The following is a 27,757-nucleotide window of genomic DNA, read 5'->3' on the forward strand; positions in this document are numbered from 1 at the left end:
ACCCTCCCCCGTTCATGCTCTGTCTCTCTCTGTCTCAAAAATAAATAAACATTAAAAATAGTTTTTACTTCTTTATGTCATTGTAAAATTAATGAGACATTCCTCCTCCAAAGGACTTAGTGCATTATATCAGAGTACATATTCAATATAACACCTATTTTTTCCTGACATAAATTACAGAAACTCTAAAGTTTCTAACATTTAAAATCCTTTAAAAAATACTTTGTGCATGGAAAGGTGATACTGTGCTGGAGGAATAACAAGCTTGGTGTCTATTTAAAGTGCTGATACTTGATCATTAGAATTAAAATGAGCTATCTACCAGATAGGAACCCATGTTTTTACTCTTCCCCATGGATCACTAAGTGATTTTTAAAACTGACTTTAGACCTCAAGTTCCCATTTAAGAAACAACTCATGATACCTTGTTACCAACTGCAAAGTGAAGCTGGATGTTTTGGTTATTAGATATCTTAGTGATTTGAGGTTATTGAGTGAAATGTAGGGGGAAAGCTATTAGGGTGGTAAAACGGACAGGAAATCTCCAGGTTTATTGGAGATACAGCTTCCTAATTTTAAAATCTTTACCCAAGGAAATGTCTAGTATAAAACAATGGTGTGAGTAGTCATTTCAAATGAAAGAATCTGTGGAAGAGGTGAATGTTTATTTCTGGACTGTGTACTCATGTGAAGAGTCATTAATTTTTATTTGTATTTAATTTTAGAGAGAGCAAGGGAGGGGCAAAGAGAGGGAGAGACAGAATCTTAAGCAGGTTCCATGCTCAGTACAGAGTCCAATGTCGGGCTCGATCCCATGACCCTGGGATTATGACCTGAGCAAAATCAAGAGTTGGACACTCAACGAATTGAGCCACCCAGGCACCACAAGACTTCTATTTCTAAGGTAATTAATGAGATCACAGTCATTTTTCTTCTGAGTAAGAAGGAAAATATTAGGGATTTAATGCCAAAAATGCAATCATTTTTTTCCTGTTAAGTAATAGTTAACACTTAAATAGCATTTACTATGTGGTAGACATAATTCTATGTGGTATTATTACTAGCTCCCTTTTACAGATGAGGGAACACAGACACAGGCTAAACAACTTGTCCAAAGTCACCTGATGGTATCTTGCAGGGTGGAGAGTTAAACTTCAGTGGTCTGATTCCAGGGTTTGTGCTTTTAATCTTAACAAAGGGCAGAGAGGCTGGGGAAGTAGCTGGAGCAGTGGGGAAAAAAACTGGCAGCATTACAGAAATGGAAGAGGTACGAAAATTAATAAAGCACACTACAAGGACAAGGAAAAACTTCCAAAACCCTCTTCCTTCAGTCTTCCTACCACTGGAGAATGCTATTTCATAATTGTTGATTGTAGAACTCTCTATTTACACACAACAATTTATTGGTAACTGCTGGGGATGGGGAGAAAAAGGGTCAGGGTCAGGTTGGTATTACATTTGTACTTAAAAGAATGATGATGATTGAGAGGAGAATTACCACGGTGATGATTATAATCTTTCTGAAGTGTTTCCACCATATCCTCCTGAGAATCTTTCTTGTTTTTTGGGACTCTTTGGCCTGAAATAAAAATAAACACAAATTTAATGTTTTCTTTCTGTATCTGGATTAATGGACACACTTTCAATACCTAATAAAGCTATGTAAAAGAACAGATTTAGCTTGGTTTTGAGCAATCCCAGAGAATCTCACAAAGTCTGCACAGCTTTTATAAAATGATTCACCAAGATTCCAGGTGCCTTCCTCATTGAGTTCAGCTGTAATTTTGTTAATATTAATAAATTAATGTTTAATAAATATATTTAATAAATATTTATTATTTAATAAATATTTAATAAACTAATAGAATTTATTAATAAATAAATTTATTAACTCTGACTGTGACCAAGTTAATAACTCTTTGAGCCCCAGTTTCCTCATCTTCACTTTATGATTTTACTTAAATGCCACTATCCCTTATAACCCTATTTAAAATCGCTACCCCCATCTCCATCCCAGAAACCCTATTTCCCTTCGATACATTATTTTTCTCTTAAGTATTTATCTCTTGGGGTGCCTAGGTGGCTCAGCCAGTTAAGCATCTTGACTGGCTCGGTCATGATCTCATGGTTTGTGAGTTTGAGCCTCTGGCTCTGTGCTGACAGTTCAGAGCCTGGAGCCTGCTTTGGATTCTGTGTCTCCCTCTCTGCCCCTAACCCATTTGCACTCTGTCTCTGTCTCTCTCAAAAATAATCATAAAAAGTTAACATGTTTAAGGTATTTATCTCTTATCTAACATTATGTAAATCTTATTTATTGTGTGTTGAGAATGTAAGCTCCGCGAAGGCAGGGATTTTGGTCTGTTTCATTCACTGCTGTATTCCCAACAGTGCTTAACGTAGAATACTCCTCTATTTTTCTTTAGCACCCGTATATTGCTATTGAGAAATGTGATGCTATTCTAATTGCCAAGTCTTTGTATTTTCTCTCTGAAAACATTTAAAATCTCTCTTCCTTTTTTAATGTTCTACAATTTCAATATTACATACATGCCCTGCTATGGTCCTTGTTTTGTTCATTCAATCTGGAAACTCGTGTTATTTAGTTCTAGGAATTTTTCTTGTATGCCTCTAATTTTCTCTCCTTTGATTTCTTAATTGTCTGAAACTCCTGTTGTTCATATGTTGGATCTCAGACTGATTCGCTGTCTTATCTTTCCTCTTTCTCTTTTTGCTCTCCTTTCTGAGAGAATATCTCAACTTTATATTATAATAATTGTACTGAATTTAAAATTTTTACTATTGTTTTAATTTCCAAAAGATCTCTTTTGTTCTATGAATAAGCTTTTACATAGCTTTTCATTCTTGTTTCAGGGATGCATTACTATTATTTCTCTGAAGACAGAGAAAGGTTGGGGAATGGTCACCATATTCAAAGATACAGATACTCAGGATAAAACTTTTCACTTGATCCATCGGATTTTAATATGCTGGTCACTCTGGCCTCAACTGCATATGGTTTCTGAATTTAGACCCTCTCTGGTCTGTTGTCTTTAGGTAATAACACTTATTATCCTTTTGTCAGGGGTAAGGAGAGGAAGTGATGTGGCTCTAAAATGTAGGGAAGAGGCTCTGCAGGTAACATGTTCCTTTTAAAGACTTTATACCCAGTCTCCTCTTGAGACTTCTATTGCATGTCTACTTTTACAAGTACCATGTATCTCCAGTTTCTGATTCTTTCCAAAGTTCTATGGCCTGGATCAGTTTGCATCTTAATGTCTTCTGGTACAAACTTAGGTTTTGAGGTTTTTGCTACTAAAAAGGTCAAAAAGTACTCATAATTGGTTTTCTAGCTTCCAGAATTGTTGCCATCTCTTACCTGTTGTCTTTTCTTTGTTTTTTGTCCTAGTAATTTATACATTAAAATTCCTAATTATTTCTTTACCTATAATTTTATTGGAATTTTGAGTGTATGCCAAGATAAATGTATCTGTTTAATCTGTCAAATTAAAATCCATGACCCATATTTATCTGTAGGCAGACTGAGAGAAAGCTTACTGGCCTTTTTGTTAAAAAGCCAAATGGGCTTTTTTTTTTTTCCCTTTAAAAAAGCTTATTTATTTTGAGAGAGAGAGCACTTGTGCACAGGTGTGAGCACAAGCAGAACAGGGGTGGAGAAGGAGAGAGGGCTCGATGTCAAGAACCATGAGGTCATGACCTGAGTTGACAGGAGTTGGAAGCTTAACTGACTGAGGTACCCAGGTGCCCCCAAATCAGCTTCTTAAGGACATTCAGTAGTCTTTTATATAAAGATCAAGGGGGAAAAAAGAGGTAACTAATTTTGCAAGTCAAAAAATAGAGGTTTTTGTGAGAATGATTATGTGGTATCTGTGTGAAAAATATTCTGAGAAAAACTGTAAAATACTTCAAATATGTTTTATTGAGCTGCTTCTACCCAACTGTCCTCAAAGAGGAAGTCATTTTTTTCTTCATGTAATCATGTATGCATAAAAGTGGGATTTGTTTGGAAGGTAAGGCAGTAAAGTGAAATAAAATCTCTTACTTTTTTTGCCATATTTTTTGTGGGATTTAGATGTTGCCACTTACCCCATAAAAAAGACAAAATCTAATAAAAAAAATTAATAGATCTGGCAGTATGGTAGACTAAGTAATCCCATAACCCTCCTGCCACTATTACTAAGAAATGCTAGATAAAATATAATAAGCAAACTTAAATTCATAGCAGAATTGGGAAGAAAGTCAGAGTACAGCCTGGTGCCGAAACTTAGGCAAACAGTGAGAAATTGCACTTCTGGTGCAGCTTGTCTGGATTTGGGAGGGTGAGGACATTGGCTTCTGTCATCCAGGGCTTGGGATTTCACTGCCCACAGGCACAGCAGGCTAATCTCTGGGCTCCATGAGGAGAACATGGAACTATATTGAATTTTCATCTTTCCTGCTAACTAGGCTCAAAACTTTGGAGTCTTCCTTAACTCCCTCTCACCACACATGCAATCTGTCAGCAACTCCAATTTGTTCCACCTTCAAAATGTATACAGAATCCAACCACCTCTCACCACTTGTACTGAACTAAATATTCATTTTATGTTACCTACACTTTTACCACTTTCTTTGCTCTTTAATTTTTTGCTGAAAGTCAGATTTCTCTTCAGAGATAATTTTCCAACTACCTAAAATACCTCCTTTAGAATTTCCTTAGTGCAGATGTGATAAACACAGCCAGCTATCCACTGCAGACTTTAGTTCCCCTCTCATAATGTAGAATTATTGCTGGCAAGAGACTCTCCAATCACAGACCACATTTATCAGGCTCTTCACCCCACTCTGTGCTGTTTCCCTCTCTGCCTCTTGCACATATGCAAAGCTGTAAGACTAATTCTTACCAACAGGTCGTGAGTAGAAATGATGGTGTCACTTTTGGGCTGAAGTGGCTATAAGCAAATATGCTTCTTCCACTCCATGTTTAACCAACTGCCACCTGAAGTGGAAAGACTCTAAGGCCTCAGGCAATGGCAGAGTCACAAAACGGAAAAAGCTTGGGTTCCTGGATTACCATGTGAAATTATGCCCACGGAAAACCTGTTTTAAATTGTTATGCAACCAAGAAATAAACCTTTATTTAGTTCAACAGTTAGTGTTTCTCTAATACTGCAGTTGGTAGTAGGATGAGATGTTATTAAAAGAGTCTAAAACATGTGGCATTGGCTTAACCATCAGGTGGTAGCAGTGAAGAAACTGGTAGTAGAGGCTGGAAAGATAAAGACCTATATTCTTCAGAATAAAACACTGGATAGTTTTACCATTGCCTGTGACAACTTGGAAGGCAAACAAATTGCCTATTGTGTCTTTCACTTTGGAAGAAAATGTTGGAAAACAGAATGGTAATGGTGTGAGTTCTTGTTACTGGCTGCATTTATCAAGGTACCAGCTGGCTGGTTTGCAAGAAGAAATGAAAAAGGAATAGGGTGAAGAAATGTGGAACACTGAAACATTAGATAAGCTTATGTTTTTTTGGTCCAGAAATAGAACTATTGAAAAGGTCTTTAATGACAAATGCCCATTAAGAAGATTCTGTCCTCCCTCAATAACAGAAAAACTCCAAACCTATTAAAAAAAAAAAGGGAAAAGGACTTGAACAGACTTTCATCAAAGATCTTTAAATGGCCAATAAGCATGCGAAAAGATGCTCAACATCATTAGTCATTGAGGGAATGCAAATCAAAAGGAGATGCTAGTTAAAAAAGTGAGATGCTAGTTCATACCCAGTAGGATGTCTATAATTAAAAAAATGGAAAATAACAAGTGTTGGAGAGGATGCGGAGAAATCTGAACCCTCTTACATTACTGGTGGGTACTTGTGGCTACCCTCTTACATTACTGGGTTCAACCACTGTGGAAAATAGTTTGGAAGTTCCTCAAAAAGTTAAACACAGAATTACCATATGATGTAGCAATTCCATTCCTATGTATACACACAAAGGAATTGAAATCAAGTATTCAAACAAAAATTTGTACATGGATGTTAATAGCATTATTCACAATAGCCAAGGCAGAAACAACCCAAATGTCCACCAAATGATGACTAATAGATAAGCAAATAGGGGTGTATCCATAAAATGGAATATTACTCAGCCACAAAAAGGAATGAATTACTGACATGCTACAACATGGATGAACTAGAAAAACATGCTAAGTGAAAGAAGCCAGCCACAAAAGACTGGATTGTATGATTCTATTTATATGAGATAGCCAGAATAGGTAAATCCATAGAGACAGAAAGTAGATTAGTGGCTGCCAGGGCGTGGGGAATAATTGTTTAATGGATATGAGTTTTCTTTTTGGGGTGACAAAAATGTTTTGAAACTAGTAAGGTGTTGGATATACAGTACTGTGAATGTATTCAATGCCACTGAATTGTATACTTTAAAAATGTTAATTATACCTTATGTGAGTTTTACCTCAATTAAAAAAAAAAGATTCTGCCCTGTGGTGGAGACAAGGTTAAGGGTGCAATATGCTTCCTAGGCAAGCCTAATGGCCTCAAAGTAGTTGTCTTTAAATTGAGAGGGAGGCATGAGGGCAAGGAGCAGGAGCAAAGAAATAACCGGGTTTCAGAATATTGTCCAGAAAAGAACTTTACATGTGGATACAGGCACTTGGAAATGACTAGAAGCAAAAAGATTCAAAATCAACCAAGTTTTGAAATGGAAAATAAAGCAGAACCTGGTCCTTTGAAAAGACCAAAACAAAACAAAACAAAAAACAACTTGATTAAAATAATAAAAAGGCTAAGAATGAGGTAATTAAACCAACCACAGGCACAAGACAAAAGTTAAGAATACAACCGCATATAGCATATAGTATAAGTTTTTATACACGGCTAGAGTCAGTCTTTTGAGGCAACAAAGGTAAAACTATGGCAGTGAATCCTACAACACATACAAACATTTAATGTGAAATTTATCATATTAACAGGTTTAAGAAGAAAAATCATTATCTCAATTAATGTAAAGATAGCATTTGATACAATTCAACGCCCTTTCATGATAAAATTTCTTAGCAAATAAAGAATAGAAAGGAAGATTTATAAGTTGTTAAAAAGTATCTATCAAAATCTGAATGTAAATTTAATACTTAATTGGGAAGCATTAGAAATATTCATTTTAAATTGGGAACGAGTATTTCAGATATCACCATTTCTAGTCAATATTTTACTGGCATTCCTAGATAACATAAGACAAGCAAAAATAAATAAAGAGGGGTGCCTGGCTCTAGGTGGAATACGTAACTCTTGATGTTGGGGTTTTAAATTGGGTACAAGTATTTCAGATATCACCATTTCTAGTCAGTATTTTACTGGCATTCCTAGATAACATAGTAAGACAAGCAAAAATAAAGAGGGGTGCCTGGCTCTTGGTGGAACATGTAACTCTTGATGTTGGGGTTGTGAGTTTGAGCCCCATGTTGGGTGTAGAGGTTACTTAAACAAAAAAAAAATTTAAAAATGAATATATATGGGAAAGGATGAAAAAAATATAGTCATTATTTAGTATATGATAAAATTTTTATGTAAAAATGCAAAGAAATCCATAGATAATATTACCATGAAAGTTCAGTAAGATTTAGGATACAACATTAGTATGCAAAAATTGATTGTGTTCCTATTAATCAAAAAACAGAGTCAGAAAGAGACCTAGAAAAATGGAGACCTAGCACATTCAGAGATGTGAAAACAATATTTTAAAGATGTCAATCCTCCCCACATTAATGTAATTCCAACTAACATCCTAAAATTGTGTGTGTGTCTGTATGTGTGTGTGTAACTCAAGATGTAGATTCTAAAATTCACTGAAAGACAAGGCGAGACTTGCTAACACAATTTTCGAAAAGTAGAATACCATTCACTATAAGATATTAAGACTTCTTATAAAACCACAGTAATTAAAACAGTATAGTACTGGTCCAAGGATAAAGAAATGGATTAGTAGATATTAAATATGTATAGGGAGGGGCACCTGGCTGGCCTACTCGTAAGTGCATGTGGCTCTTGATCTTGCGGTCATGAGTTCAAGCCCCACGTTGGGTATGGAGATTACTTAGATAAATTAAATAAAAATAAAAAAGAATACAGTATATACATATTTACATATACATATATGTACATACATATACATATATACATATATATGTAAATATATATATATAATTGGCATTACAAACCAAATTTGGAAAGGCTGAGTGCTATTCAATAAATGGTGTTTGGGCAACTGATTTTTTGTACAGAAAATTATAAAACCTTGATTCCTACATCATACTCTATGCAAAAAACAAAATTCCAGATGTTTTAAAGATCCATGTTTAAGAAGCAGAATTTAAAACTTTTAGGAAACAATGTAAGAATATCTTTATAACTTTGGGAAAGGAAGGAGTTCTTTTTTTTTGAGAGAGGGAGGGAGAGAGCGCTAGCAGGGGAGAGGGGCAGAGGGAGAGAGAGAATCTCAAGCAGGCTCCACACTCCGTGTAAAGCCCAATGCAGGCCTTGATCCCAGGACCCTGGGATCATGATCTGAGCCCAAACCAGGAGTTGCATACTCACTGAGCCACCCAGGCGCCTCAAAGGAGTTCTTAAACAAGACCCAGAAAAGCATAAACCATGAAGGACAAGACTGATATATTTGTCTAGATGAAAGTTAAAGACTTCTTTCCTAAAAAAGGTGTTTTACATAAAGCTGAAAGCCAAGCCACATACTGGGAGAACATATATACACTTTATACAACTAAGTATCAACAACTAAGAATTGTATACCATTTTTTATCCTTTATTATACTTTAGTATTTTATGTATCTCCTATAAATTATTTTAAAAGATAAAGATTCACATTAGCAAAATGGGCAAAGGATATCAACAGGCAGTTCACAGAACAAATTCTAATAGTTAATAAACATAAAAATTGTTCAATGTCATTCAAAATTAGGAAAACACAAATTAAGACAATAGTTATCTTCTTTCCCTTACAGATTGTTAAAAACCATAATCTCATAATCCCAAGTATTAGAAAGAATGTGGGGCAACAGAACTCTCATATACTACTGATGGAAGTATAAATGGCACAACACTTCTTAAGGAATTTTGAAGTATTTAGTTAATTTAAAGATGCACATATTTTAAGATCCAGCAATTTCATTTCTCTTTCTATATATAGCAGAGTGAGGGTTCTACAATGAGATCAAGCATCCCAGGGAGTTGCATGAGATGCTCCATTGGAAAGCAGGAAATTAATTTTAGAACTTCTCTTTGTTTATTTTAATCAAAAAAATAGGAAGGGAATGAACATGTATTAATGTACAACATATGGATAGGTGCTGACACCTTCCCTAAGTGTGTATGTAAAATGATACATGAGGACGCTTAAGGTTTTTTAGGGGTAAAGTGTAAATTCCCTAGTGACAAAGAGTTGACCACTGCCTACCCCTTTATCCATTTACCTGTAGTGTATTGCAATTCCTATAATTTACATGCATCTGGGGAAGAGAATTCATGGGCAATATCATTTAGTTTTAACTAAACTAAAAAGTACACATGTGGCTTAAAAATTCTACCAATAAAGGGGTGCTGGTTGGTTCAGTAGGAAGAGTGTGCAACTCTTGATCTTGGGGTTGTGAGTTCATTACTTAAATAAATAAATAAACTTAAAAAAAATTATACCAATAAGGCAAACATAAACAACAAAAACATGGCAAAGAGGATATATCTCTTCTAGTTTGAGTATTTCATCTGCCATATTTAGAAATAAAAATATAATGATTATAATCAGATCTGACTTTTAATCACAATTACTATTATTAAAAACATTCTTATTAATATTTTTCTTAATCGGAGAGAAACAGTTTTAATCCTCTTAAAAAAACAAATTATTTAATATTTTATTTCATCTTCATCCCATTCTTTTAATTACTACTTTCCTATATTCTTTATATTATATAGTGTTACTATAGAAGAATATATAATTTACATATATATCTAAATGCATTCTCAAGAATGCACTTGTAAATTTGTAAAATTACAAATAAGTATGCATGACCAAAAAACTCTACAGATCACTGTCTTAGAAACAGTTTTGCAGGGGAACCTGATTGAGGTGACTCAATCAGCTGAGTGACTGACACTTGGTTTTGGCTCAGGTCACGACTCATAGCTTGTGAGCTGGAGCCCCACATCAGGCTCCACACTATGGCCCTCCCATGTGCACTCTCTCTCTCAAAATAAATAAAAAGAACAGTTTTGCAAAAGTGTACCAAGAGATATGAATAGGTTGTTCAAATTCATAATAAAGTTAGAATCTACATTAATGTTTATTAAAAGGAGAAAAAATAAGTATACTGTGTTTATGTATTTTTAAGTTTTTTACATTTTATTGAGAGAGAGAGAGAGAGAGAGAGAATGGGGGATGGGCAGAGAGAGAATCCCAAGCAGGCTGTCCACTGTCAGCGCAGAGCTGGATGTGGGGCTTGAACACACGAACTTGAGATTATGAACCTGAGCTGAAATCAAGAGTCAGTGCTTACTCGACTGAGCCACCCAGACGCCCCCGACTATGTTTACTTAAATAGTAATGATATGCTGTCAGAAGTTAAACTGATAAATTAAAGCTAAGTGTGTCCAAATAAAGACAGTTCATAAACATAATGTTGAACTAAAATCTTATGTTTTAGTTCATTATATGTACATTATAATGTCACAAACATAAAGTTAAAAATGCAAACTAAGAATGTAGATACATATATACCTACAGATACAAATCAGGACTCAAGCATACAAATGATTCACATCAAATTCATGATAGTGGTTCTGGTGTGGAAGGGGAATGGGTTTGGGAAAGGTACACAGGGACTTTAATCATAGTCTAATTTCTTTTTTAAAATTTTTAATGTTTTTTTTAAAATTTATTTTTGAGAAGGAGAGAGTGCGAATGGGGGAGGGACAGAGAGAGAGAGGGAGATACAGAATCAGAAGCAGGCTCCATGCCATCAATGCAGAGCCTGATGTGGGGCTCGAACTCATGAACTGTGAGATCATGACCTGAGCTGATATTAAGAGTCAGACGCTTAATGGACTGTGCCCCCTAGGCGCACCCAAAACTATCTTCTAATAGAAAATTTTGAACACACAAAAATTGACAGAATGGTATAATGAAACCCTATATACTCAACATCTAGTTTTAACAATTATCAACTTATGGCCAATTTTGTTTCATTTATACCTCATTCTACTCCCCCACTCCTGAACTATTCTGAAGCTGATCTCAGACATTACATAAATTCATTCAAAATATTTTAATATGTATTTCTAATAAGTAGTGACTTTTAAAAAACATAACCATAATACCATTATTACATCTAAAAACCAATAATATTTCTTACTGTCATCTAAAATCCAGTCAGAATTCAAATATCTACTTGTTCATGAAGTTGTAAATGTTCATGTTTAGAGTTTGTTTGAATCAAATTTCAAATAAAGACCACACACTGAAATGATACACCTTCTAAATCCATTTTTTGGTAAGTTCTCCCTCTTTTTTTTCCCTTGAAATTTATTTGTTGATTAATCTGTGTGTTTTTTAATGTAAGAAATACATCTGTTATGCAAATAAGTACCTCCTACTTTAATGGGTTTTAAATTTTCATTGTTTTATAATTAATACTTTAGTTGCATTCTTATAATTTTTTTTTAATTTTTGTTAACGTTTACTTATTATTGAGAGACAGAGAGAGACAGAGCATGAGCAGGGGAGGGGCAGAGAGAGAGGGAGACACAGAATCTGAAACAGGCTCCAGGCTCCAAGCTGTCAGCACAGAGCCCGACACGGGGCTCGAACTCACAAACCATGAGATCATGACCTGAGCTGAAGTCGGACACTTAACCAACTGAACCACTCAGGAGCCCCTATAATTTTTTGATAAAGCCATAGTTTGGTGACATAGGATTATCTCACAGTATTTCTGGTATTCCTGGTGTTCCTCACAGTATTTCCTTTTGGCCATTTGTCTCAAGTCGTAAGACACTGTTTGGATATCAAGACAGGTGAACATCACTTACAGTTGTTTGGAGATCATTGGTTTTATCAGTGAAGATATTCAATCTTTCTTCATTTTCCAAAATTTCATCAATATTTTTGGACATAATATTTTTTACTTCAGTTACTTGGCTCCTCAGTGTAGATATTGAGCTATCACCTTGATTTTTATTGTATTGCATCTATATAGAAATGAAATATAATACAAATATTATTTTCTATAAATAAAATCTATGATAATAGATTGTACAAATTAGAACAAAAGTGTCAAAGGCGCATTTCAATTGTATTTCAGCATAAGGAATCAACTAAACTTCAAATTGTCCCACGTTAATCTTGCTAAAAAAGGGGAGAGGGTGGATGGAAGAGTGATATTTCAATATATTCAATCAGTGGTGGAAGTCTTTTTTAAAATTTAAGTTGTTTATTTATATATTTATATAGACTTTTAAAGAGAAGTTGTAGGGGTGTCTGGGTGGCTCAGTGGGTTAAGTGTCCGACTTCTGCTCAGGTCATGATCTTGCGGTTGGTGAGTTTGAGCCCCGCGTCAGGCTCTGGGCTGACAGCTCAGAGCCTGGAGCCTGCTTTGGATTCTGTGTCTCCCACTCTCTTCCCCTCCCCCACTCACGCTCTGTCTCTCTCTCTCTCTCAAAAATAAATAAACATTAAAAAAATTTTTTTTAAATAAAGAGAAGTTTTAGGGTCATAGTAAAATTGAGTGGGAAGTATAGAGTTCTCACATGCCCCTTATCCCCTCCCTATACTCCTCCCCCTCCCCAAAGCTCCCCATCAACAACCTGCACTAGAGTGGTACATTTGCTACAATGGATGACCCCACACTGATGCATCATTATCACCCAAAGTCCATAGTTTACATTAGGTTTCACTGTTGGTATTGTACATTCACTTGGTTTGGACAAATGTATACTGACATGTATTCACCATAATATAGTATCATACAGAACAGTTCCACTGCCCTTAAATTCCTGTGTTCCACCTATTCATGCCTCCCTTCTCCCTAAGCCCTGGCAACAATTGGTCTTTTTACTGTCTCCATAGCTTTGTCTTTTCCAGAATGTCACATAGTTGGAACCAAGTACTGGCTTTTCATATTGGCTTCTTTCACTCAGTAATATGTATTTTTTTAAGTTTATTTATTTATTTTGAGAGAGACAGAGACAGATCGAGCGGGGGAGGGGCAGAGAGCTAGGGAGACAATCCCAGGCAGGCTCTGTGCTGTTAGCACAGAGCCGCGTGTGGGGCTTCACTCATGAAACCGTGAGATCATGACCTGAGCTGAAACCACGAATTGGACGCTTAACTGACTTGAGCCACCCAGGCGCCCCTCACTTAGTAATATGTATTTAAGTTTCCCACATATCTTTTCATGGTTTGATTTACTCATTTTTTTTAGTGCTGAATAATAGTCAATTGTCTGGATGTACCACAGTTTATCCATTTACCCATGGAAAAACATCTTGCTTGCTTCCATGTTTTGGCAAGTATAAATAAAGCTGCTATAACATCTGTATGAAGACTTTTGTGTGGACATTACTTTTCAACTTATGTAAATAACAAAGGTGTGGTGGTTGGATCATATGGTAAGAGTATGTTTAGTTTTGTAAGAAACTGCCAAACTGTCTTCCAAAGTGACTGTAGCATTTTGTGTTCCCATCAGTAGTGAAGAAGCATTCCTACTGCTCTACTTCCTTGTCAGCATTGGTGTTGTCAGTGTTTTGAATTTTGGCCTTTCTATTTAAAAATTATTTTCATGTTTATTTATTAAAATTTTCTTTAACGTTTATTTAGTTTTGAGAGAGAGAGAGACAGAGCGCAAGTGGAGGAGGAGCACAGAGAGAGGGAGACACAGAATCTGAAGCAGGCTCTAGGCTCTGAGCTGTCAGTATAGGGCCCAATTTGGGGCTTGAACTCACAAACCATGAGATCATGACCTAAGCTGAAGTCGGAAGCTTAACCGACTGAGCCACCCAGGTGCCCCTAAAGTCTTTATTTTTAAAAGTAATTTCTACAACCAACATGGGGCTTTAACCCACAACCCTGAGATCAAGAGTCACATCCTCTACCCACTGAGCTAGCCAGGCACTCCTTTAGCCCCTCCCCGCCTTTTTTTGAGAGAGAGAGAGCATGCGCATGTGCAAGTGAGAGTGGCGGGAAGGGCAGAGGGACAGGGAGAGAGAGAACCCTAAGCAGGCTCCACACCCAGCATCAAGCCTGACTCAAGGCTCCATCTTACAACTGTGAGACCATGACCTGAGCCAAAATCAAGACTTGGACACTTAACTGACTGAGCCACCTAGGCGACTCTGGCCCATTTTTAAATCAGGCTGTTTTATGTTATTGTTGAGTTTTCAGAGTTCTTTGTGTATTTTGGATAACAGATGTATCTTTTGCAAACATCTTCTCCCAGTCTGTGGCTTGTCTTCTCATTCTCTTGACAATTTTTTGAAACAACCTTACAATCTGTCTTTTAATTGGTGTATTTAGATTATTAACTTTATTATTTTTTTATATAGTTTATTGTCAAGTTAGCAAACATACAGTGTATACAGTGTGCCTTTGGCTTTGGGAATAGATTCCTGTGATTTATCACTTATATACAACACCCCAGTGCTCATCCCAACAAGTGACCTCCTCTATGCCCATCACCCATTCCTCCTCCCCCCCGCCCCCCGCCCCTTCAACCCTCAGTTTGTTCTCTGTATTTAAGAGTCTCTTATGGTTTGCCTCCCTCTCTGTTTGTAACTACTTTTTTTTCCTTCTCTTTCCCCATGGTCTTCTGTTAAGTTTCTCAAATTCCACATATGAGTGAAAACATGATATCTGTCTTTCTCTGACTTATTTCTCTTAGCATGATACCCTCCAGTTCCATCCACTTTGTTGCAAATGGCAAGATTTCATTCTTTTTCATTGCTGAGTAGTATATATGTGTATATATATATATATATATATATAGTACAGTAGTATATATATATAGTACAGTAGTGTGTGTATATATATATATATATATATATATATATATACTACATCTTCTTTATCCATTCATCAATGGACATTAATGGACATTTGGACTCTTTTCATAATTTGGCTATTGTTGATAGCACTGCTATAAACATTGGGGTACATGTGCCCCTATGAATCAGCACTCCTGTATCCTTTGGATAAATTCCTAGTAGTGCTATTGCTAGGTTGTAGGGTAATTCTATATTTAATTTTTGAGGAACCTCCACACTGTTTTCCAGAGCGGCTGCACCAGTTTGCAGTCTCACCAACAGTGCAAGAGGGTTCCCGTTTTTCCACAACCTCACCAGCACCTGTTGTTTCCTGAGTTAATTTTAGTCACTCTGACCAGTGTGAGGTGGTATCTCAATGTGGTTTTGATTTATACTTCCCTGATGATGAGTGATGTTGAGCATCTTTGCCTGTATCTGTTAGCCATCTGGATGTTTTCTTTGGAAAAGTTAGACCATTAACTTTTAAAGTGATTATTGATATAGTTGGACTAATATCTACCATATTTGTTACTGTTTTCCACTCAGTGTTCTTGTCCTTTGTTCCTATTTTATGTCGTCCACTTTATCCATGTTAACAAAAATGGCCATTCCAATGTAGCGTTATATATAAAAAGCTACAGCTGCAGAACAATATTAAATAATAACTTATTGAACACTTAGTATGTGCCAGGTGCTGTTTTAAGCACTTCACACATATTAACTCATTTAATTTCCAAACCACTGTATAAGGTAGTACTTTTATCATTTTCTTTTCTTTTCTTTTTTTTTTTTTTTTTTTTTTTAAATTTTTTTTTTCAACGTTTATTTATTTTTGGGACAGAGAGAGACAGAGCATGAACGGGGGAGGGGCAGAGAGAGAGGGAGACACAGAATCGGAAACAGGCTCCAGGCTCTGAGCCATCCGCCCAGAGCCCGACGCGGGGCTCGAACTCACGGACCGCGAGATCGTGACCTGGCTGAAGTCGGACGCTTAACCGACTGCGCCACCCAGGTGCCCCTATCATTTTATTTTCTAAAGAAGAAAACAGAGACTGAGAGAAATTAATAAGGTACTCAATGTTACACAGCTAGAAGCAAAACAAGGATTCAGACTCAAGTTCCAGAGATCAAGCCTTTACCCATTGTATTAATGACCTTAGTTTTGTGAATTTAAAATGTATGTATAAACTTATGTTATATATATTATAAACATATAATGTATACAAAAATGTATACTTACATACATGTGCATACATTTATATTTATATGTATGTTTATACACATTAAAAATTCTGGAAGGTTATACACTAAACTGTTAAGAGTGCTCACCTCAGGGGGTTTGACTGAGATTGTAGGAGATACTCGTATTTTGCTTCATATACTTTTGTATTATTTTACTTTACTAATGAGCATTATTTATTTATTTTTGAGACAGAGAGAGAGAGAGAGGAGAGAGAGAGAGACAGAGCGTAAGTGGGGGAGGAGCAGAGAGAGGGAGACACAGAATCTGAAGCAGGCTCCAGGCTCTAAGCAGTCAGCACAGAGCCCGACGCAGGGCTCGAACTCATGAACTGCAAGATCATGACCTGAGCTGAAGTCAGATGCCCAACCAACTGAGCCACCCAGTTGCCCCAACTAATAAGCCTTATATTTTAAATAAAAAAAAACAACCCTGCTCGTTGGCAAGTGATCAAATCCACCTTAGACAGAACTCTGATCTTGTTGGTTATGGGACCATGCAACTTACAATTGATGTTTTGTGAGGAGCTCACTAGGTAAATGTAGAAAAGAGGAGGTTGCTAGTTGAATTGTGTCCCCCAAAAGATATGTTCAATTCCTAACTCCAGGAACCTGTGAATGTTACTTTATCTGGAAATAAGGTCTTTGCAGATATAATCGACTTAAGATGAATGGTTAATTTTTTATTTTTCTTTTTGTTCCTTTTTTCTTTCTCTCCTTTTAAAAAATGTTTAAGTTTTTTAACCTAAGAGAATCATTGAAGATTTGTTAAGATAATGTATTTATAGTCCATTATTGGCATTCAGATTATACACACACACACACACATATATTTAAATCTCTCAAAACATTTTTCTTTTGTTAATTATAGTATAAGAAATTCAACAACTTTTAAAAATTTTCTACAGATTTAATGCTTACCAGGTTAGTTTATAAATGTTAAAAAGAAATGTCTTTGATGTCAGAAGTGTTAACTGCTTAAAATATGCATATTTTCATATGGTAACTAGTTTTTGAGGAGCTCTGTCAATAATATATTTTGGCTGTGTAGAATATGCAGAATTCTTCATAAAAAATTTATGAATTTAATATAAAAGCATCTATCCTTAAGTATTTTTTAGGCATTGTGGTAGACACACCCTATGGTGACCCCCAATGTATCACATCCTTGTAAACCGCCCCTCCCCACCCCCAAGTGTGACTTGCTTCTAATTAAGAGAAGCAAAGGTGATGGGATGTCACTCTTGTGATTATGTCACATTATATAATATTTAGTAGACTGGAGTGAGAGAGATTCCTCTGCTGGTCTTGACAGGGAAGCAGCCATACTGAGGACAGCAACTGGCAAGGACCTGTTGTTGTCAGTTCCTAGGACCTGAGGGTGTGCCCTGGTCAATAGCCAGTAAAAAGCTGCATCCCTGGCACAGCTGTAAGGAAATGAATTTTGCAACAGGCTCTGAATGAGCCTGGAAGCCAAATCTTCCCCAGAGCTCCTGGATGAGAACACAGCCTGGCTAACAAACTCACTGCCAACTTTGTGTGAGACCCTGAGGAGAACTTGTTAAGTCCTGCCTGGATTCCTGACCCACAGAACCTGGGAGATAATAAATGTGTGCTGTTTTAGGCTGCTGATTTGTACTGATTTGTTAGATACATAATTAGAAAACTAAAACAGTTATACTGAGAATATTTTAATACGGAAAAGTTCATATACAGAGTGAACAGTATAATGCAGAGTGAACAGTATAACCCATCCCTATGCACCCATCACCAAGTATCGACACATGGCCAATCTTGTTTCATCTATACTACTACCAATTACCTCTTCCCCAAATGTATTGTTTCAAAGCACATCCCAGACATTCTATCATTTTAATTTGTAAATGCTTCAGTTTGTATCTCTAAAAGATATGGCCTCATTTTTCTTAAAAATAAAACTACAACATCATTATCGTATCTATAAAAATGCCTTAATATCATCAAACATCCAGTTTGTAACAAATTTATAAAAAAAGTCATAGTTGTTTTGTTTTTTAACATTTGTTTTGCTGATCCAGGATCCAAAGTCCGCATTTAGTTGATATGCATAAGTTTCTTTTAATCTGTGGATTCTCCTTAACTTTTTCCCCATTGCAATTTATTTGTTGAAGAAATTTGATTATTTGTCTTGTAGAGTTTCTCATATTCTGGATTTTGCTGATTGGATTGCTGTGTATCATTTAATGTGGTCACTGATCTCTCTATTTCCTGTAAACTGGTAGTTAGATATAAAGGCTTGTTCCTATTCAGGTTTGATGTTTTGGGCAAGCCTACTTCAGATGTGTGCTATATACTACTTACTGTGTGACATCAAGAAACACATAACTGATGACTGATTGTCTCCCTTATTGTGACCTTAGGAATAATCAATGGGTTTAGGTGTTTAAAAAAAAATTTCTTTTTTACATTTATTCACTTTTGAGAAACAGAGAGAGACAGAGCACAAGCGGGGGAGGGGCAGAGAGAGAGGGCGACACAGAATCTGAAGCAGGCTCCAGGTTCTGAGCTGTCAGCACAGAGCTGGATGTGGGGCTGGAACTCACAAACTGCAAGATCATGACCTGAGCTGAAGTTGGATGCTTAACTGACTGAGCCACCCAGGTGCCCCAGTGGGTTTAGGTATTTTGAGTCAGTTTCATTTCATTTATTATGACTTTCCCCATCAGCGTTTCACCTAATTTTTTCAGTCATCAATGATCACTGCCTAGATCTATTATTACATTAGGGATTGTAAAATAGTGAATTTATTACCTCTTCTTTGTTTATTAGCTGGAGTATTTCTATATTTGGTCTATATAAAGTCCAAAAAAAAAAAAAAACAACCTTTTTCCCTATCAACTATTTGTTTTATCTGAAGTACAGTTCATATAAGAAAGTCAGAATAAATGGTTGAGCCTTTTATTTATTGGTTTTTGGAGTGATGAGGTGGATCCTTAGAATCTTCCAGAGCTGACTGACGAGGGATTATTCCCCCCCTTGATAGTATCTAGGAACTCAAGGAGTTTTAACATATATGATGTGTTACAATCCATTGCAGTTATTATTCTTTTTGATGTTCAGTTATTCCATTACTGACAAGTGTTAGCTACTTCAAGTTGGCTCCTAAAGTCTTTTGACAAGAGTACAGTGAACTTTGAAAGCTTCCTTTTTTCTGGTATGACGAAATGTTTCTGGCTTATATGTTTCCTGCCTGACATCTGCAATTAAGTCTTATTCTTTTTAGTGTAAAATGGTATTTAGAGACAATAATCTAGATGCTAAGGGGGCACACTGCTACTGGGTTGGTCATTATTTCTAATGTTTTTCAATAGACAGCCTATTGAAATACTAATAATACTAAATACTAAATAATACTAAATACTAAATAATAAAAATACTTTTTTTTTTTATTTTTATGAGGTTTATTTATTTATTTTGAGAGAGAACAAGGAGCAGAGAGAGAGGGAGAGAAATAATTACAAATCACGAGGGGCCTGATCTCACTAACCGCGAGATCATGCCCCGAGCCAAAATTAAGAGTTGGTCACTCAGCTGACTGAGCCACCCAGGTGCCCCATTATACTTTTTTTAAAAGAGAAAAAAGGATTGATATATTTTCAGTGAAAAAAATTTCAATATGTAACTTTCAATTAAATTTTTCAGTATTTAATTTTCTTTAAAATTTTTTTTTAATTTTCAAGTAAAATTTAGGATTATAAGGTTTTACTCAATTCTTTGACTTTATATTTGCAACTATTGCTGAAAACCTTGATTCCTAATGACATTAACTTGATTACTCAAAGTAATATATTTATATAAACCAATTTTAGAATAGCAACACCAATGTCATTATTAACAATGGGACACTTGAAAATAAAAACTTTAATATTTATTTTTTAGTTCTTTTGTCATTAGGGTATAATCTCACTAGGAATATACAAATTGTTGTTTCTTAAGGTCAGTTGAAATAAATTTTCACTGTCTTTTAAGTCATCAGCTCAATACACAATTAAGTTCTATGCTGACAGCTCAGAGCCAGGAGCCTTCTTTGGATTCTGTTTCCCTCTTTCTCTGCCCCTCATCCTGTCTCTTTCTCTCTCTCTTAAAAATAAATAAACATTTAAAAAAAACCCATTAGTTTTTTTTTTTGAGTTTTAGGGATTACTTTTTTTTTTTTTTCAAGCCCCACCCCCGAGGGATTACTTTTTTAAAATAAAAAAAAAATTGTTATGGTAAGATATACAGAACAAAATTTACCACTGTAATGATTTAAAAAAATTTTTTTAAGTTTATTTATTTTGAGAGAGAGACAGCAAGAGTGAGCAGGGAGGGGCAGAGAGAGAGAGGGAGACAGAATCCCAAGCAGGCTCTGCACTGCCAGCTCAGAGCCTGATGTGGGGCTTGAACCCACAAACCATGAAATCATGACCTGAATGGAAATCGAGTTCGATGCTTAACCGACTGAGTCACCCAGACGCCCCTACAATTGTAATGCTTTTTAACTGTACAGTTCAGTGGCATTAAGTATATTCACATTGTTGTGCAATTATTACCACCATCCATTTCCAGAACATTTTTCATCTTCCCAAACTGAAACTCTATACCCCTTAAACACCAATTCCTCCTCTTCCTCTCCCCCCAGGCTCTGGCAACTGTTGTTCTACTTTTTGTCCCTACAGATCTGACTTTAGGTACCTCATATAAATGGAATCACACAGTATTTGTCCTCTTGGGACTGTCTTATTTCACTCTAGGGACTATTTTTTAAAACTTTAATTTAATAGTATTCTATAATTATGTAAAATATTTACATGGTTCCAAAGTCAAATTTGCAAAACAAGTTTCATTCAGAAAGGCCTTGTTTCTATTCCTGCCCCTTATCCCTATGTAGGCAACCATTAAAATGTTTTTGATTTATCCTTTTCTTGCCCCCAATCTCTCTTTTTGTTTTTGACTATAAGCAAACAAATAAATATGTTTGTATTTACTCCCTCTTTCTTAAATGGCTGCATATAAGATTGGTAAACAAATAATGGTATACCATATATACTTTCTCTATCTTGCTTCATTCATTTACCAATATATTGAGGATATCATTCCTTATCATTATATAAGAATAGAAATCCTCAGTTCTCATCTTTACAGCTCTTATCTCCTAATTCCAAACTGATTTTTCAGCTGTCATACAATGTTTAGGAGTACAGTTGGAGGTTACATACCATATACTTCCCTAATACTTGTTGAAAATCTGCAGCAACTGCATTTGAAGGAGAAAAATGTTCTTGTGACATCAAAGGATTTCTCAGAAAAGTGTCGCTAACCTAGGGACATTAATGGAAATGTTTAACCTGTGTAGATAATTTAACTGGAGAATTACAGAGCAAATGTTTATTTGAAGCAAAATCTGGCAGAAATGTGAAGTAAACGAATATTGTATTTCTGCACTGTTTCTAGCTTTTTGGTGGGAGAGTGTCCTTTCTAATTAAAGATGCAGTATTTATGAAAACTGTGCTTGCTCAGTCTTCTCCACTGCTGCAGTACAGATCACAATCTCACGGAGTGAGACTGCAGATACCACTTGGAGCCTTTGGTATGTCTGAGGACTTGAGGGGAAGAGCAGATGTTCACCTCTGGGAGACAAAGAAAGATGGATGGCCATGATATTTTCTAAATAAATGTGCCCTCCTGCTCCTACCCTCAAAATCCACTCAACGATAACTAAACAATCCCAACTAAGTGTCATGATACTATCTTTCAAACCCTTATGGTTGTTAAAGGACATTTCAAACTCTCAGGAAGGAATTCTTTCAATTGTTTGTACTTGATGTTGTATTCCCCAGAAGTAGTGGTAAAATTTATGTGGTTGGCAATTTGGTATCATCTGGTTTTGAAAAGGTGGTAAAGTTGGGATGTTTTGTCACAGTAGCAGAGAGAAAAAATTAGAGTATAGTCAGTTAAATGGCTAACAGTGTTTAGTATCTAGACTCTAGGGATTGTCAAGGCATATCTGAAGAGTGAATTACAGTTCTTATGATCCTTGATTCTATTTGTGGTACAGTTTGAGTTGTATTAAAGCAAGATGGTACACTAAACAAATGAAATATATACATAATTCATGAATATGAATGGAAAATAACAATTAGTAACTATAGGATAGCTGACTAATTTTTCCATGAATATTTTTTATTATAATATTGTTCTGAATTAAAAATTTGTGCATAAAATTAAAGATTAGTATCATTTACTTTTTTTTTTTTAATATTTATTTATCTTTGAGAGACAGAGAGAGACAGAGCATGAGCAAGGGAGGGGCAGAGAGAGAGGGAGACACAGAATCCGAAGCAGGCTCTAGGCTCTCAGCTGTCAGCACAAGAGCTTGACGTGGGGCTCAAACTCAAAAACTGTGAGATCATGACCTGAGCCGAAGTCGGACACTTAACCCACTGAGCCACCCAGGAGTGCCCTTTTTTAACATTTATTTTTGAGAGATAGAGACAGAGCATGAGCAAGGGAGGGGCAGAGAGAGAGAGGGAGAGTATCATTTACTTTTTTTTAAAGTTTATTTGAGAGAGAGAGAGAGAGAGTGAAAGAGTGAGAGAGTGAGCAAGCTGGGGAGCAGCAGAGAGAGAGAGGGAGAGAGAGAACCCCAAGCAGGCTCTGCACTGTCAGCATGGAGCCTGACAGAGGGCTTGATCTCACAAACAGTGAGATCATGACCTGAGATGGAATCAATAGTCGGATGCTTAACAGACTAAGCCACCCAGGTGCTCTAGTATCATTTACTCTTTAAAATAAGAAACAAATGTACTATCTGGGCTATAAAGTTACTCGAATAATGGGTTAGCCCTATTCTGTCTCTGAGACTGGCTTTTATAAAGTCTCCTTGGTGCTGGCTGGAGATCAAACTTGGGGTGATAATCAGCAACAGCTGATATCTATTGAGAAGGCTAATTAACCTTTAAGAAATTTATAAAATCTCATGAATGTATGTAAGTACATATACGTACGTGTTGTATTGACCATATTTTATATTTTCTGACAATTTTCAGTTAAAACTTCCCTAAAGATAGTACATCTTGATTAAACAATTTTTTTCTTTTCATTTAACTCTTATAATTGATTCATATTTTCAACCAGAAGTGTCTTGTATATAATTACCTGTAAATTAAATACACATGCTATTGAAAAGGTATATTAAATATTAGTAAAGTTTAATTTCTCTTTTACAGAACAAGATAAACACAAGGAGAGAGCCTAATAGATCTGTGTGGATAGTCTTTGCAGACCTTGCTTTAGGGTCAAGGGAAGTGTGGAAACAGGGCAGATGAAGGATAGAGTCAAATCTTTGAAGGTAAAAAAAAAAAAAAAAAAAAAAAAAGAAATTTCTGAGGGTCATTAATAACTCTGCTTTATAGACAAATCAGTGATCTGCTTTTGGTTAGTGACACTATTACTAACACAATATAAAACAGAGACCTCATAATTTCAATAACTGAAAAAAATCCTTAAAGTAGTGTAAGAAGTTACTTACGTTTTTAAGAAATGCAGATGGTGTTATAGTATCCAAGGCATTGTCTGTGGCACATAGGTAAGTGATTCCATCAATAAAGAGAGTATGGTAGACAAAGCTTTGAAAAGAATACATTCATTTACATGATAACACTGAAGACATTAAGTACCCTCACAAAGAATATAATTTTGTTTTCAAGCTCTCATTAGTAGTATACAAGCTATATAGATAACTTTTTACAATAAGAATTAGAAAATCTTTCATATATGTGAAAAATTAAATTATATTAAATAGAAACTATAAAATTTGAATATGTATTTAATATAGTATCAGTAAAAATGAAATACAATAAAGAGAAAACTCTATATTTAAAATGACTTTGAATTAAAAAAAATTTTAATGTTTATTTTTGAGAGAGAGACAGAGACAGAGACACAGCACGATGGGAGGAGGGGCAGAGAGAGAGAGGGAGACACAGAATCGGAAGCAGGCTCCAGGCTCTGAGCTGTTAGCACAGAACCAGAAGTGGGCTTGAATTCACGAACCATGAGATCATGACCTGAGCAGAAGTTGAATGCCCAAGGGACTGAGCCACCCAGGCACTCCTAAAGTGTCTCTGACAGAATCACTCATTCCAAGACTGAATCAAGATTCTCATCTTGATCAAATAGAAAATGCTATGTTCACTCATTTTTACTATCCCTCTATCTTTATTTTTTAAAAAACATTTTAACATTTATTTATTATTGAGAGATAGAGACAGAACATGAGCATGGGAGGGGCAGAGAAAGGAGGAGACACTGAATATGAAGCAGGCTCCGGGCTCTGAGCTGTCAGCACAGAACCCGACCCAGGGATTGAACTCACAAACCTCGAGATCATGACCTGAGTCGAAGTCAGACGCTTAACTGACTGAACCACCCAGGTACCCCGATCCCTCTATCTTTAGGTAGACATATTTAATTTTGGTACTTCCTGGCTTTCTATTATGATAGATTAGAACTTAAAAGTTGTAAACTGTTAATACTAAATATTCTGAAGAACCAGATGAACTGGGGAGGGGAAATTAAACTCCCCTAGAGTGTGCAAAAGTGTATCTGAGCTGACCTTTTGTGCTTTCTCAGAGTCACATATTAGCAAGCTAGAAGACTCTTGGAAAGTACCTCTATCTTTACTGCCCAACAATCCAGAAAATTTAAAAACATGGCAACAAAAACAGTTGCTTGGTCCCTAGACTTTCATCTAGTCATTTTGAACACTCTATATCCAAATGGTTAACAGGCAACAGACCTGGTCAAATGCTAAACGAAAGTGATGAATCTTAGAAACAGGTAGAAAAGATAATCCCAGAGACAGCAAATGTAAGGCATGTGTCCTTTCAACGTAAATCCTTCATGTCTTATCATGAATACAATATGCTACATGTATATATATATATCTGCTACAAATATATTTTTTTTAATGTTTATTTATTTTTGAGACAGAGAGAGACAGAGCATGAACAGGGGAGGAGCAGAGAGAGAGGGAGACACAGAATCGGAAACAGGCTCCAGGCTCCGAGCTGTCAGCAGAGAGCCCGACGCGGGGCTCGAACTCACGGACCGTGAGATCATGACCTGAGCTGAAGTCAGTCTTAACCGACTGAGCCAACCAGGCGCCCCTGCTACAAATATTTTTTTTTTAAATTTTTTTTTTTTCAACGTTTATTCATTTTTGGGACAGAGAGAGACAGAGCATGAACGGGGGAGGGGCAGAGAGAGAGGGAGACACAGAATTGGAAACAGGCTCCAGGCTCTGAGCCATCAGCCCAGAGCCCGACGCGGGGCTCGAACTCCCAGACCGCGAGATAGTGACCTGGCTGAAGTCGGACGCTTAACCGACTGCGCCACCCAGGCGCCCCTTGCTACAAATATTTTTAATGATGATATTGACTGATACATATAATCTCCACTTGGAAAATGTTTTTATTTCTAAATTGGGAGGAGTCTTTGTGGAAAAAAAGTTGCTAATTCTATCATCTCTCTGAAAGTTATATGTGTGAAGTAAATTGATATTGGATGTATGGGAGGAGATATTTTAATTTTATGCTTAGTATGTTATTACTGAGTAACATTCAGAAACCATCTTTAGGGGCACCTGGGTGGCTCAGTCGGTTTAAGCGTCTGACTCTTAGTTTTGGCTCAGGTCATGATCTCATGTTGTGAGTTCAAGCCCCACGTGGGGCTCTGTGCTGAGACTGCAGAGTCTGTTTCTGATTCTCTCTCTTGCTCTCTCTCTCTCCCCCCCCCCCCCCCCCCGTCCCTTCCCTGCTCACACACACATACACTCTCTCTTTCAAAATAACAATAATAATAATAATGATAATGATAATAATAAAGATCACTTGTCTTAAAAAAAAAAAAAAGAAATCTTTAAAAGTTAAAAAACCCTGGGGCGGCTGGGTGGCTCCGTAGGTTAAGCATCTGACTTTGGCTCAGGTCATGATTTCACAGTTCGTGAGTTTGAGCCCCATGCGGGGCTCTGTGCTGACAGCTCAGAGTCTGGAACCTGTTTTGGACTCTGCGTCTCTCTCTCTGCCCCTCCCCTGCTCATTCTCTCTCTGCGCCCACCCCCCCCCCCAAATAAACAAACATTAAAAAGAAAAAGAATTTTAAAAGTTAAAAAACCTTGATTACCTGATGTTCAAGATATACTGGTAACTAACAAAAGCGAGATGAGGAAAAGTGTGTATGATGTACTACCACTTATCTATCATTCTCATATTTTTTCCTAAGGGAAATGCACATATATATGCATGTGTCTCTTATAGGAAAAAAAGCAAAGAAAAAGAAAATGACAAACTAAAAACTTAGTCAAAATGGTTACCTGTATAGGGGGAGAGGGAGAACAGTGCAGAGAGGAAACAATAAAAATTAGACTTTTAAAAAAAAATTTTTTTTTTAACATTTATTTATTTTTGAGACAGAGAGAGACAGAGCATGAACGGGGGAGGGTCAGAGAGAGGGAGACACAGAATCCGAAACAGGTTCCAGGCTCTGAGCTGTCAGCACAGAGCCCGATGCGGGGCTCGAACTCACGGACCGAGAGATCATGACCTGAGCCGAAGTCGGCCGCTTAACCGACTGAGCCACCCAGTCGGGTGTCTAAAAATTAGACTTTTTGCAGGAAACTTGTTTTTTCAATTTGATTTTGGAATCACATATATGTTTTGCCTAATAATAAAATGCTATCAAATCAAACTTTAAGAGAGAAATGCTTAAAAATAAAAAACACAAAGACAAAAATGAACTTGACTTTGTATCAAGTAACCCAGACAAGAGACGATGGTGTGGTTCCTATGCTAATGGTGGAGGTGGTCAGGTTCTGGATATATTTGGAAGGTAAAGGCAACAGGATTTGCTGACGGGCTGGATTTGGATGTCAAAGAGACAAAAGTCGAGGATCAGAAAGGTTTCAGGCCTGAGGAACTGGAAAGGTGATATGTGGAAGACTGCAGGGGGAGGCTTGGTTTTGGACATAAGTTTGCAATGTCTATCAGATGTCCAACAGAGATGTGGAATAGGCAGCTGGATATATGAATCAGGAGTTCAGGAAGAGGTATTCAAAGGATTCAAATTAGAATGCACAATATAGGTAAGTAAATTGTAGATGAGTAGATTAGAAAAGTGTCTTTTTGAAATCGCACTGGCTAAGAAGTAAAAACAAAATTAGAATATCACCATTTTACACAAGGAATATCAATGGCTGCTAGCATGGCAAAAGGAGACAGAAGCAGACACATGTACCATCTCATGAAAAAAACACCTACAGTCTTGCCGTAGGGATCAAGCCTGTGGATTCAGCTGCCTGAAACATGGTATGCTGCATTTTGAATATGCAATCAGCAA

At 36.4% G+C, this 27,757-nt stretch overlaps 1 protein-coding gene across 2 annotated transcripts in view; it reads right to left on the bottom strand.

The window, feature by feature from the left end:
- Positions 1-1,370: 1,370 nt before the first annotated feature.
- Positions 1,371-27,757, bottom strand: part of LOC122478731 (vesicle-associated membrane protein 8-like) — a 33,959-nt gene continuing 7,572 nt past the window's right edge. The window contains exons 3-6 of one of the 2 annotated variants that reach the window (XM_043572370.1): positions 23,892-23,988; positions 21,580-21,681; positions 12,116-12,274; positions 1,371-1,579 (exon numbers count right to left, since the gene is read on the bottom strand). In XM_043572370.1, coding sequence (XP_043428305.1) covers positions 1,442-1,579; positions 12,116-12,274; positions 21,580-21,681; positions 23,892-23,988 — 496 coding nt within the window. In that variant the 3' untranslated portion in view covers positions 1,371-1,441. The remainder of the gene's footprint in view (positions 1,580-12,115; positions 12,275-21,579; positions 21,682-23,891; positions 23,989-27,757) is intronic. The other variant, XM_043572371.1, reaches the window with a different exon arrangement.

The sequence above is a fragment of the Prionailurus bengalensis genome, chromosome B1 (assembly GCF_016509475.1).
Source record: "Prionailurus bengalensis isolate Pbe53 chromosome B1, Fcat_Pben_1.1_paternal_pri, whole genome shotgun sequence".
Taxonomy (NCBI): domain Eukaryota; kingdom Metazoa; phylum Chordata; class Mammalia; order Carnivora; family Felidae; genus Prionailurus; species Prionailurus bengalensis.